This window comes from Aethalodelphis obliquidens, unplaced genomic scaffold (genome assembly GCF_003676395.1).
Source record: "Aethalodelphis obliquidens isolate GAN/ISIS:26980383/991018 unplaced genomic scaffold, ASM367639v1 scaffold5, whole genome shotgun sequence".
In the NCBI taxonomy this organism is placed as follows: Eukaryota; Metazoa; Chordata; class Mammalia; order Artiodactyla; family Delphinidae; genus Aethalodelphis; species Aethalodelphis obliquidens.
In genome coordinates this window covers 58,118,188-58,138,873 of record NW_020837949.1, presented here as the reverse complement: position 1 = coordinate 58,138,873, position 20,686 = coordinate 58,118,188, and the positions used below count along the sequence as shown (strand labels likewise).

The 20,686-nt window shown below is 40.1% G+C and overlaps 1 protein-coding gene across 2 annotated transcripts in view; it reads right to left on the bottom strand.

Annotated features, from left to right (window-relative positions):
* Positions 1–4,443: 4,443 nt before the first annotated feature.
* Positions 4,444–20,686, bottom strand: part of PPP1R9A (protein phosphatase 1 regulatory subunit 9A) — a 323,063-nt gene continuing 306,820 nt past the window's right edge. The window contains exons 13-16 of one of the 2 annotated variants that reach the window (XM_027102484.1): positions 12,594–12,713; positions 11,616–11,639; positions 10,358–10,540; positions 4,444–8,997 (exon numbers count right to left, since the gene is read on the bottom strand). In XM_027102484.1, the coding sequence (XP_026958285.1) occupies positions 8,788–8,997; positions 10,358–10,540; positions 11,616–11,639; positions 12,594–12,713 (537 nt within the window). In that variant the 3' untranslated portion in view covers positions 4,444–8,787. Of the gene's footprint in view, positions 8,998–10,357; positions 10,541–11,615; positions 11,640–12,593; positions 12,714–14,677; positions 14,877–20,686 lie in introns of both variants that reach the window. The other variant, XM_027102483.1, reaches the window with a different exon arrangement.

Sequence of the window (20,686 nt, the reverse complement as noted above, 5' to 3'; positions counted from 1 at the left end):
TATTTCCATTTGCCTGTTGGCCCTTCATGCCCTTTATCTCTGGGTTTACAGGACAACTGTGATTATGGTGAACGGCAATCCTCTGTGCCTTCTGTTAGTTCTTAGCTATTACGACTGCTGTATGGTATGCTGAATAGAATTGAAGAAATGTATGCTGTGGCGTGTTCACTGCTCAGAACTGGGCAGAATGTTAGATTCTAATTTGTTCTTGCTTGTTAGCTCATTTGAGGAACTTGGGCCATTTGCTATAGCATGGACTTAGTTTGCTGTTCTGGAAAAAAAATACTTCCTTTCTAATGATGCATCTGATAAGGTATAGCAAAAAGTAATAACGATCCATTGTCTAAGGCACTGACCCACAGGAGAGTGATTTAGTTTTATTAGAAAGTGGTTTCCTAAAGCCAAGGTGCACCATCAACTATTTCCCAGTAACTAACTACGACATGTGAATGCTCCAGCAGTTTCCTAAGACATCTGTCTTTGCTGCCAGCTGTTTTGGAGAGGTCCTTTTAAATGCTCACGTTGACCCTTTCATAAACAAGCACTAGCCTTCCTATTCTGCCATATTTGGTGTTTTTGTATATCGGTATCTGTTCTTCAAGTCACTGTACTTTATCCTAAAGCCTTCAGAAGAACACGAACTTAAAGCTGAAAGCGAATTTAGAGTTAATATGGTCCCACCCATCTCATTCTACAAATGAGAAACAAACAGTTAAGTGGAAGATCCAAAATACAACCCTGGGCTCCTGCCCTACAGTGTGCTCGGTATAGTAGGTGAATCATATGAAATTACCATTTTATGGGCCAAAATGGTCAAACATCGGCTATCATGTACAGCCATCTTAGATACTATCAATACTATACTGCTGCTAATGATACAATCATATTTCTGCTCAACTAAATGAAGGAAACCAAACTCATGAAATCTTCCACATTTAGAGTTGGGACCCTAAGTTCAGAGGAACGATGAATGTGGTGGAGAGGTATGTTCTTTTTTGGGCAATGCTCTTTTTTGTGTTTGTTTTTATTGCCGCATTTAAAACCCAGGAATTAAGTGTAAACATTCAAATTCCTAGCTTACCTGAAAATATACAAAAACTGGCCTGAATTCCAGCATGGCAATAATTTGACTCTTACTGAGTAATACCCCCTCCTTCCCGCAATTTACCATAGTCCCTACTGCTCCTTTATGTCTCACACCCAGGCTGTACTACTGATTTATAGTTCTTGCCTCTATAGGTCTTTGAGTCTCTATCACTGTTAAAGATCATCTGATCAGAAGCTGTCATCTTGCCAAGGAGGAAACAGGTATGATATAGAGAGTAATTTTGGAACAAAATATGGTTTACCTAAAGGCTGCTTCTTATGGAGAAATGACCCCATATTTAAAGTTATGTCTTGAGTGACTTTAAAAAATATTAATCTAATGTTATTTTTCGATGGGTGCTCCAACTCCAGAAGATTTTAGAAGAACCCAAAGTTACAGTGGTTTAGGCAGAAAATGGTACAGTGTTACGAGGAAGTACGGTTGCCTCTGTATACAAAGGGAAACTGCTGATTGGTACTGTGTTCCACACGGCTCTTTATTGTGAGCTCTAACAGGCTGATTTGCACCCATGCCCTGACAACAGGGAGCTCCTCATTTCAACTGCTTGCCACATCTAAGGGGCCACAGTGATCTCATCTGAACAATGAATGCTGACCCTAAATTTGGACATCACAAGAGATGAAAGTGTGTTTAGCTGGGAACAGATGTGATGCATAAGGCTTCTTTGAGAGTACAATATCAGATCAGTCTTGGGATATTTGACAACTTCATTTACCAGTAAAAATCCTTTAAATGGAATTGCTAAAATCATTACATCAGTTGTCAGGTCTTAAGTAACTTAACTATATGTGACCCAGAAAGTCCTTTCCCTAAAACACGTTTTCCCTGAGAGCACGTGAGCTTATTGCTGCCTTGCCTTGTCTTGTTCAAAAAGCAGGAAGAACGCACATGTCATCAGAGCCCCAGCACCCAGAGCCTCCAGTTCACGTGCTGGACAACCAGATAGGCACTAAGAAGTTGTCCTCAGCTCCAGGCCTACCTCCTTAGCAAAGCCATTAGACATCCTGGCACACTCAGACCCATTCCCATTTCCCTTCTAAATATGGCTTTCCCAGTAAAGAGAAACCTAAATTACCCCACCTCTCCTTTTACTTTTGTTCATTTTTGCATTGCCAAAGGTTTAGTCACAGATAAATTACGGTTTGTGTGTGTGAGAGAGAGAAATTAATATCCCCCATTTGTTACATTCAGTCTTCTAAACATTTAAGGCTTTAGGAATAAAACTGTTGAAAGGATCCCCATACTCTGGGGTGCGCTGACTCTAAGCTTGCCCTATGCTGCGTGAGGCCAACTGCTTAATGGATTTGTCACAGACCTGCTCCTGGCTAATAGGTTTCAGAAGCTGTGACGGTGAAGCCATGATGGGGACAGAAAGGTGGACGAGGGAGCATGTAGTGGGAGCTTTGATCTTTTAACTTTATGCCCAGTTCCATAATTGTGCTTTCAAATGTAATTCTAGCTGCCAATTTACACTTTACCAGGGCAATTTACACTTTACCAGGGCTGAAACTTATTTTTAGTGTCATTTCCATGGAAAATGTGCACTTTGCTCTTGATTGATAGATGTATTTTGACAGTTAATACAGGTTTACCCAGTCAAGGCTTGTTTTAGTTGAAAGTGAAAATGGAAGAGGGGGGAAAAAATTACTTTGACAGACCTTGGTATTTCTCTTTTTATTGCATTCGTTGTCTAACAACAATAATACTCATTGGCAAGAAATTTATTTACACTAACAAATTAAATTTAATCAAGGAATTTTTAGATTGGTTAGAAAACAAAGGACCACTGTGATATTTTGCTTTGAATGCCTCTGAAAACCAAAGAGTAAGAAATGGCGTTTGAAACAGAACAATCTAGAGAAGTACACATTAACCAAGCACAAGAGAACAATCCAGACGTGGCACTATTGTCTCTTCCATGCAAATGATCAGACACCAAAAGGTACAAATTAAAAGTTTCAGATAACATGCTATCCATACTTACTGAACTTAGAATGATTTCCAAACAACTGTTTTCCTTTAGTGATACATAAAGAAAGATGAAAATAAATCAACTCCTCTACAACGGAATAGAATTCATTCTCTCTCTTTTTTTGCTTTCAGCCGGCCAGTTTTTGTTAGTGATACATAGCAGATGTACTAGTGGTTTAACTGCAACACCATTAAAAGGTACGAAAGCAGCAGTGATGATCATAAATAATATTAAGGAAAACATATACATACATATTTAAGGGTTTTCACTAAGCACTAACTAACTCTGATGTTGTTGGAGGTGTTATCTAGCTGGAGTGCCTCCTAATTTCCACTTTCTAAGGGGATTTAATTATTTTGGCCAATTGTTCTTTCATGGGTGAAAGTTTAAATTCTTAACAGGAAACCTGGGTGTGTGAATAAGACAGCTGAAGGAAATAGAAGTGTACACCTTCCAACAACACACTCGCGCTCCTATCCACTTGTGTTATATTTGGTGATGAGCTAACTGTGGCATCACTCCACAAAAGATGGTGGAGGACCACAAATAAATGGTCCTGTGATAGCAACGCTGCCATCGGAGAGCCAGTAGTTAGTGACTTATGGATCACAGCGACCAAATATGTAATTTCAGAGCGTGAGCGAATGCACAAGAACACACAGTGCAATTTTTAGCCAAGGAAACTGCAATCTGCAGCTGAAAATCCCCAAAGCTGTATAAACTTCTGAGCTTCAACTCAGCAATGTGCAATCTTGACATCAAAGCATTAACCAAACGTGTGAGGAAATTTCATCCTGCTAAAATACCAAGTATCTAATAAACCAGTTTTACCAAAATATATAAACATGTAGAAGGATAAGTGCATTTAATAGAAATACATTAAAAAAATCTCTTAAAATCTCATGAGCCATTCAATGTACACACACAAAAGAAGTGGCAATAAGGCTACGATACTGCTCAGGGTCCTATCTGACATTACCAAGTTCCATATACAATATATATTTTGATGCCATGTGATTGCAGTATGTGCATGTATGTACGGTGGGAGATATATTCACACGTATGTAGTTCTGTACGTCTACACAAATGGCATGCACATTCTTGAGACGTTGCCTCTTGTTCTCTTATTCTTTACCTCATTCATTCTCACGTCCCTAGCGATTTGGTGGGGGGGGCTGGGGGGAGGGGGCAAGGATTGGAAATCATCATGTTTCTTTCTTTCCCCACTCTGCAGGTCTGGAAGCGGGTCACGCGCCATGCTTGGTCCACCCACTCACACGTGTGAGCCTTCCAGTAACCACCATTCCCTCAGCGCATCCACACAGACACGCACACACAAGCACGTCAGGACCCTCTGTTGTGCATAAGGTAGAGCCTGATGTTTTCATTTTCCAGGGGAAGTTGCTTCTGTAGGCTTTTTCTTTGCCCTTTGATTTCTAGGTCGGGTCTATTCTATGCCGCTACTTTAAATACTACTGCTGTACTGTCTGGTGTTATTTTTTTCCCCAGTGTTTTGGACCAAGACTAAGTTTCCTGAGACTTTAAATGCCTAAGACAAATATAAACAAGATCTGCCTGCATACACAGGCTGTTCTTCAGGAGTGAATTTCTGAAGCACGTTTGTATTTCGTACAACGCTGCTTCTTTTTGAGAACTTACTTCCCACCCCTATCATCATAACGAAAGCAATTCTAGTAGAAAATATGGACATTTTATTTCTGGACTTCATCCTTAAATGCTTAGCTTCATAACAGTGTGCAGGTAGATCCTTGATTAGGTAAATTGGAAAAAGATATCTTAAAAACTGGGCTTTTCTTTTTCATTTTACCTTTTCATTCAGAAAGCACTAAGGACTTGGCATTAAGCAGGTGACTTGAACCCTAGTGACTGCTGTCCACCAAGTTGAAATGCCCCTCATCTGCAGCTCTATTGGGACAGTAAATTTACTCAAATGGAAGTTGGTAATTCTGAAATACCTCCATGTAATGAAGGGGCTACATCACATCCCAAGCATAGACATTTGATTTAGAATTGCTGGGATACCTCCTTTGGAAACTTCTTCAATAGTATGGCCAAACACTGGTTCTCCTCTCTTGCAGCTTGGTCTGTATAACCTTTAACACTTACAAATGAGTTAGAATAGCCATATAAATGTGAGTTTTCATTTACCTTTTACAATATAATTTTAAAGCACACATTTCCTATTACACAAAGAACCTAGCTGAGAATTCTTTGTCTTCAGCAGAAACCATAAAGGCTAATTAAAGTGCTAGATCAAACAACCTGGCTGGGGCCTGCAGCTTGGGCCTGGGATATCTCAAGATTTCAGGGTAGCGATGACTACAGGATAAAACAAGGGTTCATTTGGTTCCTCTCTTGGCCTCCTGCCCCTCTGTTTCCAACGACAACAAAGAAGCACAAGGTAGTCTTCCCATTTCACGCCCCGTTTAGAAGCGGAGGCACCCCTATCACACTGCAGTCATGAACTGTTTGGGTTAAAATGCTTACGGGATGTTGAGGGTGGGAAATCCATGTCAACCCCAGCTAAAGGAGGATAGTATAGAGTAGCTTCATTGTCATGAAATTAATGCTGGACTTCAGCAGTGTGTTAGAATGGGCAAAATTAGATTTCTACCCTAACTTATCACTCTGCAGTAAACTTCTGATTCAGGCAAAGAAAGGAGAAAACTACTACATAACCTGTGAGTTACTTTAAGGGAGATAGTCTTTAAATAAAGTAATCTAAGTCCTTTAGTGGAACACCCTGCCCCAGACACCCAGCTCATACAATGCTCTCCGTCTACCGCTTGGCCTCACCACAATCTCCTGTCCCCCAAAGCATTACCTGCACCCCCAAAACACTTTTGGCTTTTGTTAGAGTCATACTGAGCTGTCGTTGAAGGAATATAGTTCCTAGTAACCAGATATTCCCTTTTTGTTCATTTTCTGATAAATAAAAAAACTACAAAGTCTGTAACGTTCATGAAGCAACAATTCTGGGCTAAACTGTAAGGATACTGAAAACCACTAGCGTTAAAGTTAGGATTGTGTAAGACACTGGAACCTCAATTAGGCATCATGCACCAGAGTCAATAAAGGAAATAACAGGAAAACAAAATGTTCACAAGATCTGAGGTCCTTCACTTTGTTTTCATATCCTTTTATCAATATGTTTACGCTTTATCCTTTGTTGGACAATCAAATCAATTTCAGCAGTTTTAATTAGTAATGTTAAAATAACTCATTAAGACTTAAAATGACTATAATTTAACTTAAAAAATCAAAACTGTTATACTACAAACTAAATGATTTGAGGAATAAGAATTTGATTTATAATATTGTCAGTTGGTTGTTGATCTAAACACTGGAAGTGTACAAATAAAGTTAAAGAACAATACTTCTAAGACATCTAAAAATGCAATATAATAGATCATAAATTATGTGCAGAGACTGAGACTTATACACATTTCCAGTATATACTTCCATTTTCAAATATTACCAAAGTGTAAACATAACTTAACATAAATCATCCTTCTATTTCCACTCTTAAAATGAATACAGTGAAACTTCCAGTACGATCCAGATCACTTTTTTCCCCCAAAGATAAGCAAAAAGTGGCAAAAATTTACAATAGCAAGCACTAGCATTACCAGATTTTGACTAATTTAGTCTTTTAGTATTGAAAAGATTTGCTGAATTTTGTAGTTCATTGATAGTGGTTCCTGGTTTCCCATGATATTAATAAATAGCAAAGCACCACCTATCTCAAAATATTAATAGAGATTCTAGTATAGAGTTTCATTATCATACCCCAAATGACGATAGAAAAAAACAGGTAGTGACTTTGATAATTGTAAAACACAATGTTATTTTATGCCAGTGTTTCTGAGGATCAAATGAATGATCTATACCTAGTGACAAGGGAACTGAAGCTTAACAGACAACACCATCACTGAAAAGGAAACAAGCCTTAGGGAAGAACAAGATTATAAATTTCTAGTTTAGACAATTTCAGATTTTGGATATTCAGACAAGCAAAAAAAAAAAAAAATCACAATGCTTCAAAATAGGAGATGGAGCTATATGGGAAGAAGCCCCTTTACATTATCTGTTACTTGTAACCTTCAAAAGCCTTCCCCTAAGCTCTGTGTATAGAGCATTTCCAGTGGAAGACAAGGACCGAGACCACCCCCGCTGCCCCCAAAAAACGAAGTAAAGGAAGTAAAATACTTGTCCAAGGATTGGTCTGGCCTCAACTCTTATTTTGAAACTCGTCCTCTGGAAAGTGGATGACCTCATTTTTACAGCCAATGCAGCAAAGAGAACCAGATGCATGAGCATAAAAAGCAAAACAACAACAACGACAACAAAAAATCCATCATTTGAAACTTCTCAAGATGAGTTTATTTTCTCCTCCTTCTGCCCCACTCTCCTGCACTTGCATTAGTTTGATGAAACACTGAAATCCTTAATACTGGCTTTAAAATAGTATAACTGCCTGCACTGCCAGCCTGCATCATGTGTACCGTCTTAAATAAACTTTAACTGTAAAGTGGAGATCTCCAAAGAATGAAAGAGAATGGCTCAGAAAAACCATTCAAAACATCTCTAAAATATAACTGACAGCTCTTCTTTATGGGAACATTCTGTGTGCTCAATAAAATTGCTTCTCTGGTTGAATGTTAGTCAAATCTAACTTTTCTCTAACTGGTATTTCTATTTTTCTTAAAAGTACATTTCTTAAAAGTCTAACTGAGCCCACTTGGGAAATCTTGAGTAGAAAATATGTGATGAGTTCCTGATTGTGTCATAGTCAGGCTGAAGACCAGCCAGAATGTTCCCCAGGAGAGGAAACCTGAAAATGTTGGTTTCCTTAAAAATCAATTTTCTGTTCAATTTGTTGGGGAGAAAAGGAACTGTGTTGTGTGTGTCGGTGCTGCTGAAATACTGAACATGCAGCAGTAGCAAAGTAAACAGCAGATCCCGATATCCCATGGCTGCACTAATGTCTGAATTTTTCTTTGCTTGGCTAAATCTGGAGGATAAATGTTACCCTCAGAACCCCAAGGTAATGCCCACATCCGCATTCTTAAGGCTTTTGCTTCCTTCTGGGGTTAACAAATAAGTGTAATTCTTTTCTCTCTTCCCAATGCCCAGCAGGCAGCACAGTTTGCTTGCTTTTTGCCGCAGTAGGCAAAGAGCACCCACATTTCCACAGCGGGGTTGTCTCAGTGTCCAGACACAGAAATGAGGGGGAACCTTTCCCACACACCGGGACAGATTCTGCAGCCCAGATCTCATGGCAGAGCGGTGTTCTCGGCCATGCAGATATGTGCCGTTGCTCAGTTTCAGGATCGCATATTGAAAATGCATGGCATTCCATGGACAGCGCCACGGTGTGTCATGCTCTTGTTGAGCAGGATCACGCTGGTTCTTCAAGTGACACCACCCACCCAACACAAGGAAGAGAGAAACACTGCTACTTCGCACCTCTCACAAATGAGATCCTTGGTTTGTTACTAAACCAAAGGTGGCTTGGGATTATTTCAGTAGGTTAAGAGTGAGTGTACTCTATTAATGCAGAAAATGCAGTTATTGAACACACAGTTCCCCAGTCTGCCTAGAGCACGTTACCCCTGTCATCAGTTTCTTCTTCATCCTCCGGAGGAGAGCAGGGCAGGAAGAGGCGGAAACTTCTCCGTGTGTGTCACTGCTCACCAGCACCCTCTGTGGCGGCTGCCATCTTCTCTGTCTTTTTAGACTTCCTCTGCATTTGCTCTTGTTCCTTCCTCCTCAGCTTTTCTCTTTGTTTTTCTATTTTCTCTTGGGCCTTCCGAGCCTTCTCTAGAGACACTTTCATTTCTTTGAGTTTTTTTTTGACCACTGCTCGGTCCTGGGATGATGTCATTCCAAGAGCCTAAGAAGGAAACACATAAACAAACTGAATTTGAAAACCAATGGCTTCTCTGCTTATGATGAGGTTGATATCACAAGATGTTCAAACTCAAGAACTAATGTAAACATAAGCAAAGAGGTAGAAAGAGCTGATTACATTTGCCAAAAATCTACATACTGTGGGGCTGATCTTTATTTGTTCTTTTATACTTTGAAGTCCCTAGCACAGTACCTCCTAAACCTCAGCAAGTAAATGCTTTCTGAACTGGTAATTAATGGGTCAGTGAATGGAAAAAGGGCACAATTCTGCTTCTCCAACCTTTGGGCTGTAGACATTTACAGCCAAAAGTATTGCTAAACTCACTGATATTTTCAAAAGATAGGAGTGGGCACCTGCTGCCACGGAGGGTTCCAAGAAGGGCAGGAGGAATCGAAGTGGCTTCCTTTCTGCCCATGTATTCATTTACAATGGAGACCAAAAATGTCTCTGGGACCGGAATGCTCATGTCAGCATGATTAGCCATTCTCTCCCTGTAGGCAGACCTATAAAGGAAGCCTGATCATAATGAGGCTGCTCGATGAGCTTGGAATTCAGCATAAGGGGAGTTGGTTCCGTACTTTAAACGTTTCATGACCTTCAGAATCAACAGCGGGATGCATCCATCTCCCCATCAGGGACAGCCTTGTCAATGGGCCTTCATATTCACAGGCTATTGATTGATCTCTAACCTTTTCAAGACTGTCAAGAGCTACTCATCTGCCCGTCAGCCCAGCAGGGGGCCGAGGTTGGGGGTGGCAGGCTGGCTGTGAGCTCCTTTTGCCCTTTTTCCACAGGGGTAGGTGCCACCTCAGCCTCTAAAGGAGATGGACTGGACAGGTGAAAATGAGAGTGCCAGGGCAGGGGAGGGAAGACACGGCCTGCACTTGGTGGGGGAAGAAAGTTCTGGGGAGAACACAGTTCCATTTTTTGAGTGGAATGCAGGGAAGAGGGAGGGTGGGGGGAGCAATGAGTTAAAAAAAGGGAAGATTCACGGACCTGGGTTTTAACTCTAACGTTATAGGAGAGTCCACATCGGCCATTATTAAAACTCGTACTACATAGGAAATAAGTAGAGTTAATACATGGACCATGTGTTGCTTGGCAGAAGCAATGGAGTGAGCCTCCAGCTCTCCTGCTCGACAGCCTACTGTTTGATTCAGAACCCGACGACTTTCCGAAGCTTCCTTTACCACTCAGAAATCATTCAAGGTCCTTTCTGCTAACTGTGAGTGAGAAGTACCTCTCAGATATGCAGGATGCTCTCATCTAACGGAAACATTTTAGGCGCTATGTGTAATACAAATTATACTTGGTAACCTAACACAAACATATAATTCTTTACCTTAAGTTTATTTCCATCCAACTGCAGGAGTTGCTCTCCAGTGATGTTTTGGGCACTGAATTCAGAGACATACTGCTCCAGATTTAGGCTCATTAGCCAGTGAGAAACCTGCTGCACACTCCATTCATGAACGGCCCGATTCAGACACTGACTGTGTTTGGGAGACTGTCCGTCATCAAGAATCTGAGGTAGGAATGTTACGCAGGGTTGTTAAAGGACCAAGAAGCTGTAGCTCAGTATGGCATGTGATGCTATCAAAAGCCATTTCTTGCCTACTAGAGCCACACTTGTTTTTAAACCATAAAGTAAACGAATGGTTCTAGCTGTGTGTGTAACATACACAAAGTTATTAACTCTACATTTTGTTTAGGTATTTGGAAATTTAAAAATTCCCCCAAACAAAGCATTTTAATGTAGGAAGTTTAAAACTGAAAAATACACTCCAGTGTTGCAAGTTTTTACATTAAAACACTATGGAAAGATTATCAGATGCAGAAAACGAATACATCATTAATCTCTATATGTAATGCATCACTGCACTGATCCTCTGCTAAGACATCAGAGATATGTAAAGATACATTTAAAAATACTGAGGTATTCTTTTACTTAGAAGGGGAGAACATTAAGTCCTCAAACATACTTAGGGGAAATTTCACAGCCATTATTTCACTTGAGCAGCAAGCAAACCTATGAGGAAGGTAGGACAGGTAATTTCCATAATTACTTTTAATAAACGAGGCAAGTGAGGCCCAGAAAGTCTCCAGATCTGTCCAGTATCACACAGCTAGTGAGTGGTGGAGCTCAGCATTTACTGGTTTATTCCAAATCCCAGGCTCTGTCCAATGCAGGACATTGCTATGAATAGTGCAAAGGGCAGCTGGGTTCCTAGAACCACTAAGCTGAGAGGAGATGAAGGCAATGATAAATCCGGGAGGAGAGACAGGCGTCACCTCAGTGACCATGCAGGGAACACAGAGGAGGGGATGGGGAAGCTGAGGTGAAGGCAAAGGAGGTGAAACACAATGGGCTGTGTCAGGGTAATGGTGATGGGAGGCACAGCAAGGGAATCTGGAGATCCTCTTGAATGTCTTTTCAACTAAGATATAGACAAGGACAGAGAGTGAAACTATTTAATACGAGGAAACCCTCCACTACAGAGGAAAGTTTCTTGTCTTGTTTGATTTTAAATCATTTGCAAAGAAAAGAAGTGTCAGACAATACCATGTAAGCCACCACACACAGCCCACTGAGAGCTCACCTCGTCATCTATCATATCCAGGCTCTGAGTGAGAGAGCAGCAAAGGAACCAAAAAGAAAAGTGTTACAGGAACAGGAGACACACATGTACAGTACAAAGTTTTAATACAATTAAAATCATGCGAAGCCTGAAGAATACAGGCAGAAGAATTTAAGGGAAAAAAAAAGTTTTACAAAGCAAAAATCACATTAGAAAGAAATAACTAAGAGCAAATATTTAGGGTGAATATATCTTTACTTACAGCGCTTCTCCCCAGCCCCATCCCCGCCCCCAGTACTGGTATTTCTTCCTTCTACTTATCTCTTGGAGCACTAAGTCAATCACCAGTGTAATCTCCTGCCCTCCTGTACACATTATATCTCCTGAGAATCCATTGCAATGCACACTTGACCCCGGCTTCTAAGTAAGTGGTTCTCCCCCAGTTTTCCTTCCTTATCACAAGTGCACCTCTCCCCTGCGGTGATTCTCAGTCAGGGGCCACTCCCCACTCAGAGGGAACATCAGGGATGGTGAAAAAAGTGAGGGAGGAGGGGGATGGATTGTCTGTAAACTCCCTCGAGATTTTTTTTTTTTTTTTTGCCGCACCTCGCAGCTTGCAGGATCTTAGTTCCCCAGCCAGGGATCGAACCCAGGCCCCCCTGCAGTGGAAGCACGGAGTCCTAAAGACTGGGCCTCCAGGGAATTCCCTCCCTTGGGATTTCTGGGCTGTTCCCTCTTGCTGCTCTCCAGTGCCCAGCCTCCCATTCCCAACCCTCTGTTGATAGTCATCCCATTTATATCAAAGAAAGGCTGAGGAGGTCCCTAGACAGCTTAAAGGGGCTCAGAAATAGTACTCTGCATCCACGTTGAGACAGAGAGGGAGCGAAATCATGAGGACTGATATGCAAAATCTGCCTAAAAACATTTTCCCCGGTGATAGTTCATCGGTAAAATGTATGATCTGAGAAAGCAGCTCTGTCGTCGGTGCCGTGCATGTACCTCATCTGATGAGAGCACCAAGGACTGAGAGAGCCCAGGTGTTTTGGGTTCTGCTCCCAGGCCGCTCAGGTCTGCTGAACTGGTACTGCTGGGGCTGAAGTCATCACTGAAGGTAAAATTCTGAAAAAACAAATAAAGCTCACTGTTAAATGAGCATAATGAGTGAACCAGAGGTAGGTATGTTTGCAAGTTCTGGAAAGGTTCTTTTTAAGTAATCTTAGAAGAGATTCATATTGGGTTTGGTGACCTTCACCCGGCAGTGGTTGAGAACTGTGCCTTCTGCGCTGGATAGGGAATTCTGGGTGCTTTCTCCATCACATGAAAGGATAGATATCTTAGAGAAATGATTCTTCAACCTCTCTTCAAGGGTACAGCATTCATTATCCTCTGCAACTGCTCAGAGGGGTAATATTAATAAGCCTATATTCTTTGACCCTAATCGTGATAAGTAACAGTGTAAGTAAAAATACAAGATGGTGTGGTGAGCCTGAGTTATTAGGAACAGATGGCAATCCATATTAGAAAGGTAGCTTGAGCACCCCCTGGGAAGGATCGCTTGCTGTTGGCCGTGATAAATACTGTGAGAGATGGCAGATCCTCTCCTGGATGTAACCTTCAAGATGATGAGTTCTGGGGTAGGTCACAGTCTGCCATTACACTAGTAGTCACATGCTAAAATACAACTCTTGCACAGCACCAACGGAGTACCAAAGAGGCTGCAGCACGGACAGAAACACATTTCCAAATAACCACCTGGGGGTTGGGGAGGTTGGGGGTATGTACGTAAAACTTCCCCAGAATTTCATTAAAATGTTCAGTGAATATTAAAGTTAAATAAATTCACAATGACTACATAGCTGCATTTGTAAAAACATTTTAAACCAAATCTGGTGTCTCTCCAGTGCAAGATAATGGTAGAATCTATTCAAACAACATTTAGATTTCTCAGACCCAAGACTGAAAATGTTTCAAGACCAAAGTGGCCTTCTGCTTCCAGAACTTCTTTTGCTAATAATTCTAGAAGGACTGGCTTTCCTATTCCCCTTCCTTAGGAACTGGACTGTTAGTTTTCCATTAGGTTCCCTTGCATTGGGTTTAGCTGGTTGTCAAGAATAAATACCATGCCAGAGGCTAGAGAATTCAGTACCAAACAAACGCCAAGTTTGCTAAAACTTCAGAAAAGGAGACGAAATCAGAGCACAAGGAGCTAGGCTAGTAAAACATTTAAGCAGGTGAGCATTTAACACAGCACATTACCATTTGACATTGTCATTGGAGATATGACCCCAAATTCTGTCAAAACCTTATGAGCTGTTGACCTCAAGAAAAGAATTAAATTCAAGTTAACATTAATCACAGGTTTCTGTTTGAGAGAGAAAAGTGAACATTGATAAAGGGAGACCAAACAACATGTGAAAGTTAGCCACCGTATGTGTTTCAATAAAATGTTAGGTAAGGTTTGCAGCGTCATGCTGGAAATAACCATCGTGCATTTAAAAACAAATAAGCATATAATTCCTCGTTCTGCTAAAGTTAAAAAACTTTGGTGATAGAATTGTAACAGTTTATCAACATGGAAGTTTGATTTAAAAGAAGAAATAAGGGTGCTATGTCAGCATTGGTCTGTTTGAAAGAGTTTCATTTAGATATATTGAACACATATTCAGTCCCAAATTTATTTGTTTTCCAGTAAATCTTGAAGAGCACAGCAAAAATAGTTTTGTAATGTAATTTAAAGTGGAATACTTGGTAAACAGATCTATCATACTGTTCCATGATTCAAATGCATCTTTCCCAGCATGGCTTGACTGTCAAACTGAGATTAACTAGCAGTATGTGAAAAGACAGGCAAATCAAAGATTAACGTACAATCTAGAACGGAACAGTATTAAAGAAGGTGATGGTTAGATGAGGCTTTCTTCCTCCCCCACGCAAGAAATACCATGCATTGTTTACTGCAGTGTTATCACATTGGTTTCTCGGATCCAGAGTACACACACAAGTTGAGAATGCTTTCCAAAGATCGAAGAGGAGGAAGGATTGGGGGTTTTCTTGTTTGCTTTTTAAATCCATGTGTTTTCTACCTTAGACCCCTTTTTATCTGAAATTAGAGTTTCAGGAGAAGGCTGAAGGGGACTTGCAGATGCAGGCAGGTTCCTGAAGGAATAGGATCCTTTCCGGCTTTCGTTAAACCACGAGAAAGGCAGGCCCGCTGATGGCGTGGAGGCCTGAGCAGTGGAGGACAGCTTCGGTTTCCAGTGTTCCAGCCTGCCGCTGAAGATCCTGGGTTATGAAAAGAACGGGTATGTTAGACAAAGAAAAGGCAGATGTAAAACTTATTGAAATGAATTCTGAAGGGACTCTGAATATAGTTTGAAGTCATAGTTTGAGAAATTATTCTACACAACGGATAGAGTAAAAATGTTGCCCTTTTGACTAGAACGTTAATCTTAATAGTTATCTTTTTTTTGTTAATTTTAATTTTTCTTTTCTTTGGGGCCACACCACGCAGCATGCGGAACTTCCCTGACCAGGGATCAAACCTGCGTCACCTGCAGTGGAAGCGCAGCATCTTAGCCACTAGACCACTAGGGAAGTCCAATAGTTATCTTTTTTGCATCTAATTGGATTCTATAACAATGATCAATATTTTGTTATCATTATTGCCATGATGAATTTTATGAAATGTGCCTAATAAATGTATGTGGATAAATTAGTATCAGGGAGGGGCATGGTCTTTTAGGAATTGCTATTAAGTTAATCATCACAGCATTCCCTTTATTTGGGTCACATAACAGTGCCTCACACTAGTGACATGAGCTCATAACCAGCATTCTACCCTGGCCTCCTCTGAGCACAGGTTCTCAAGAGCCTGAGACTTTAGAAAATGATATATTTAAATACTTGGAAATTTCTGGGCTCATGATACTTTAAGCAGAACACACACACCTTATTGGTTTTTCATCATAATCTTAGTGCCTTATCACAGGAGGAACATCAGACCCAAGGTCCTAAAACCGTACACACTTCCTGTGTACATGGCCTTCGTCCTTCTCTCAGAGTCTATTTCCTCATCCATAAAAGGTGGATATTTTATATATATCATATGTGGTTGTTAAGAATTAAATTAGATAAGTGTGAAAGTGCTTTGAAAATGTAAAGGTATAAAGGTCTATGCTTATTTACTACTTAAAGGACTCAAAGGCATTTGAAAAACACAATTTGAAAACAGACTTTTGGGACTTCCCTGGTGGTGCAGTGGTTAACAATCTACCTGCCAATGCAGGGGACACGGGTTTGAGCCCTGGTCTGGGAAGATCCCATGCACCGCAGAGCAACTAAGCCTATGAGCCACAACTACGGAGTCTGCAAGCCACAACTACTGAGCCCGAGTGCCACAATTACTGAAGCCTGTGCGCCTAGAGCCCATGCTCCACAAGAAGAGAAGCCACTGCAGTGAGAAGCCTGTGCACCACAAGGAAGAGTAGCCCCACTCGCCGCAACTAGAAAAAGCCCGTGCGCAGCAATGAAGACCCAATGCAGCCAAAAATAAATAAATTAATTTTAAAAAAAAGAAAGAAAGAAACCAGACTTTTTTCTTAATGCAGTTACCTGCATATTTATATTTACCTTTTGGTTAAAAAAATTTATCAGGAGCTGAGGCAGGAATGGGCAGTAGTTTCTATGCACTTGGAAGAAGTCACCCTCAATATGTCCAAGTGATCTCTGATAATAATGTCTATTATTTGTTAGCTGTTGATGTCATGACAACAAAGAGATTCCCCTTCAATTAAAAGTGCCTCAACAGCATGGCTAACGGACAACTTCTGTCCCAGATGTATACTGAATTTCAACCGTCTCACATCTCATTTCTCATTACTTTGAAATATTTCAAATTTACATAGGTAATACAACTCCTAACAATTTCTGTTCCATTTCCGAAGATTATTGTGAGAATCAAATGGGACAATTAATGTAAAAGCATCTTGTAAACTGTAAAGCAATATATGTATAAGGGGATTGTGAGAACGATAACTAAAGAGAATGCAGAAGTCAGCGAAGTTTTGGTAGCATACTGAAACCACAGGTTGGGTCAGTAAAAGTGTTTCTCACACTAAAGATTCCAGCAGATCTGATGATTTTAATGGTGTATTTATTTAAAAAAACAAAACAAACCCAAAGGGGTCTGCAAGGATAATAAAGAACAACCAGAGATGTGTCAACCTTCAATTTTATCCTGACGTTGAAACTAAAAAAAATTTGTATCCTTAAATCCACTTACTATCAAAAAATGGGGGGATGTGGGTTTACAATAACTGAACTTAAGAAAGCATGCTAGCAGAGGCAGATTGGTCTTCTGTAAGAAGCACTTTTTATTCCTGGGTCTTGGACCAGTGCAGTGGTCCCCAAATAAGTCTGATAAGGATCATCTGAAGTAGCTATTCAAATACAAATTCTTGGGTTACCTGGACTTACCAAGTTAGAATTTGGGGGAGAGGGAGGAGTTGACCTGGAATCTGTATTTTTAAATAATACACGTCTGATCTCACTCTTAAAGTTTTTAGTAACTGTATTTATTAATATTATCCTGAATACAAATGTGAGGTTTCTGGAGCAGAAACAGGTTATTATTTACTTACAAAATTTATTGCACTGGTTTCCCATGCCCTAATTTCCTCTTTCCAGGCTGCCACAATGGGAACAAGTTGTCATCGTATACTTGGTCTACATTATAGGTGAGGAATCTAAAAAATATGAATCTGGATGATTATATAGGAGAGGGACAGCTGTCTGCCTTCTTTCCTCTGAGAGGGAGAGATGTCTTATCTCCTTAATGTAAACAATTCAACTTGAGAAGGATCTTGGGTTCTTATGCTTTGGAAAGTAATATATGTCAGAGTAATATATGTAAGTAATATATGTCAGACTAGTGTCTCCAGCTTTGCAGCCCCGGGAACGTCTCCACAGAGTTGGGTCTCAGCCCCCTCTCCATATCCCCACTTCTGGAAAATGTAATCACATACCTCTGGGGAGGTAAATCTTTCTGCAGGTAAATCTATCTATCTAGTCATAATTTAACTTCTCAGGCTTGTCGTTTAGCTCAGGTCCCACATTCCAGTAAAAGTGCTCACAAAGCTCTGACTGTGCAGAAACATAAAAATATTTCCCCTGTAGCCCCACACTCTTATAATTGGGGATATTTGAGATTAATTGGACCTGATGATTATTTTCCTCCTCTTTGGTTATAAATTTCTGAATCAATTAATCAAAGTAACATGGGAATTTTTTAAAGAGTTCCATCCATAATTCAAGTAAGACATGGTAGTGCTTAAATATATAGATACTGTTTTAAAGGTTATAAACAGGCCATAATGAATGACAGCATGAGTATCTTGTCTTACTCCCAAGTGAACTGCCTTTGTCGCAATGCTTTTAAAACCACCACCACTACCACATTAAAAAAATTTTTCTTTTAACATCTTTATTGGAGTATAATTGCTTTACATTGTCGTGTTAGTTGCTGCTGTATAACAAAGTGAATCAGCTACACGTATACATATATCCCCGTATCTCCTCCCTCTTGCGTCTCCCTCCCACCCTCCCTATCGCACCCCTCTAGATGGTCACAAAGCACCGAGCTGATCTCCCTGTGCTATGCGGCTGCTTGCCACTAGCTATCTATTTTACATTTGGTAGTGTATATATGTCCATGCCACTCTCTCACTTCATCCCAGCTTACCCTTCCCCCCTCCCTGTGTCCTCAAGTCCGTTCTCTACATCTACGTCTTTACTCCTGTCCTGCCCCTAGGTTCTTAGAACCATTAAAATTTTTTTTTTAGATTCCATATATATGTGTTAGCATACAGTATTTGTTTTTCTCTTTCTGACTTACTCTGTATGACAGACTCTAGGTGCATCCGCCTCACTACAAATAACTCAATTTTGTTTCTTTTTATGGCTGAGTAATATTCCATTGTATATATATGCCACATCTTTATCCATTGATCTGTCGATGGACACTTAGGTTGCTTCCATGTCCTGGCTATTGTAAATAGAGCTGCAATGAACATTTTGGTACATGACTCTTTTTGAATTATGGTTTTCTCAGGGTATATACCCAGTAGTGGGATTGCTGGGTCATATGGTAGTTCTATTTTTAGTTTTTTAAGGAACCTCCACACTTTTCTCCATAGTGGATGTATCAATTTACATTCCCACCAACAGTGCAAGAGGGTTCCCTTTTCTCCACACCCTCTCCAGCATTTATTGTTTCTAGATTTTTTGATGATGGCCATTCTGACCAGTGTGAGGTGATACCTCACTGCAGTTTTGATTTGCATTTCTCTAATGATTAGTGATGCTGAGCATCCTTTCATGTGTTTATTGGCAATCTGTGTATCTTCTTTGGAGAAATGCCTGTTTAGGTCTTCTGCCCATTTTTGGATTGGGTTGTTTGTATTTTTGATATTGAGCTGCATGAGCTGCTTGTATATTTTGTAGATTAATCCTTTGTCAGTTGCTTCATTTGCAAATATTTTCTCCCATTCTGAGGGTTGTCTTTTGGTCTTATTTATGGTTTCCTTTGCTGTGCAAAAAATTTTAAGTCTCATTAGGTCCCATTTGTTTATTTTTGTTTTTATTTCCACTTCTCTAGGAGGTGGGTCAAGAAGGATCTTGCTGTGATTTATGTCATAGAGTGTTCTGCCTATGTTTTCCTCTAAGAGTTTTATAGTGTCTGGGCTTACATTTAGGTCTTTAATCCATTTGGAGTTTATTTTTGTGTATGGTGTTAGGGAGTGATCTAATTTCATTCTTTTACCTGTAGCTGTCCAGTTTTCCCAGCACCACTTACTGAAGAGGCTGTCTTTTCTCCATTGTATATTCTTGTCTCCTTTATCAAAGATAAGGTGACCATATGTGCATAGATTTATCTCTGGGCTTTCTGTCCTGTTCCATTGATCTATATTTCTGTTTTTGTGCCAGTACCATACTGTCTTGATTACTGCACCTTTGTAGTATAGCCTGAAGTCAGGGAGTCTCATTCCTTCAGCTCCATTTTTTTTCCTCAAGATGGCTTTGGCTATTCGGGGTCTTTTGTGTTTCCATACAAATTGTGACATTTTTTGTTCTAGTTCTGTGAAAAATGCCGTTGGTAGTTTGACAGGGATTGCATTAAGTCTGTAGATTGCTTTGGGTAGTATAGTCATTTTCATGATGTTGATTCTTCCAATCCAAGAACATGGTATATTTCTCCATCTGTTTGTATCATCTTTAATTTCTTTCCTCAGGGTCTTATTGTTTTCTGTGTACAGGTCTTTTGTCTCCTTAGGTAGGTTTATTCCTAGGTATTTTTTAATTTTTGTTGCAATGGTGAATGGGAGTGTTTCCTTAATTTCTCTTTCAGATTTTTCATCATTGGTGCATAGGAATGCAAGAGATTTCTGTGAATTAACTTTGTATCCTGCTACTTTACCAAATTCATTGATTAGCTCCAGTAATTTTCTGGTAGCATCTTTAGGATTCTCTATGTATAGTATCATGTCATCCGCAAACAGTGACAGTTTTACTTCTTTTCCGATTTGGATTCCTTTTATTTCTTTTTCATCTCTGACTGCTGTGGCTATAACTTCCAAAACTATGTTGAATAAGAGTGGTGAGAGTGGGCAACCTTGTCTTGTTCCTGATCTTAGTGGAAATGGTTTCAGTTTTTCACCACTGAGAATGATGTAGGCTGTGGGTTTGTCACATATGGCCTTTATTATGTTGAGGTAAGTTCCCTCTATGCCTACTTTCTGGAGGGTTTTTAATCATAAATCGGTGTTGAATTTTGTTGAAAGCTTTTTCTGCATTTATTGAGATTATCATATGGTTTTTCTCCTTCACTTCGTTAATATGGTGTATCACATTGATCAATTTGCGTATATTAAAGAAGCCTTGCGTTTCTGGGATAAACCCCACTTGCTCATGGTGTATGATCCTTTGAATGTGCTGCTGGATTCAGTTTGCTAGTATTCTGTTGAGGATTTTTGCACCGATGTTCATCAGTGATACTGTCCTGTAGTAGTTTTCTTTTTTTGTAACATCGTTGTCTG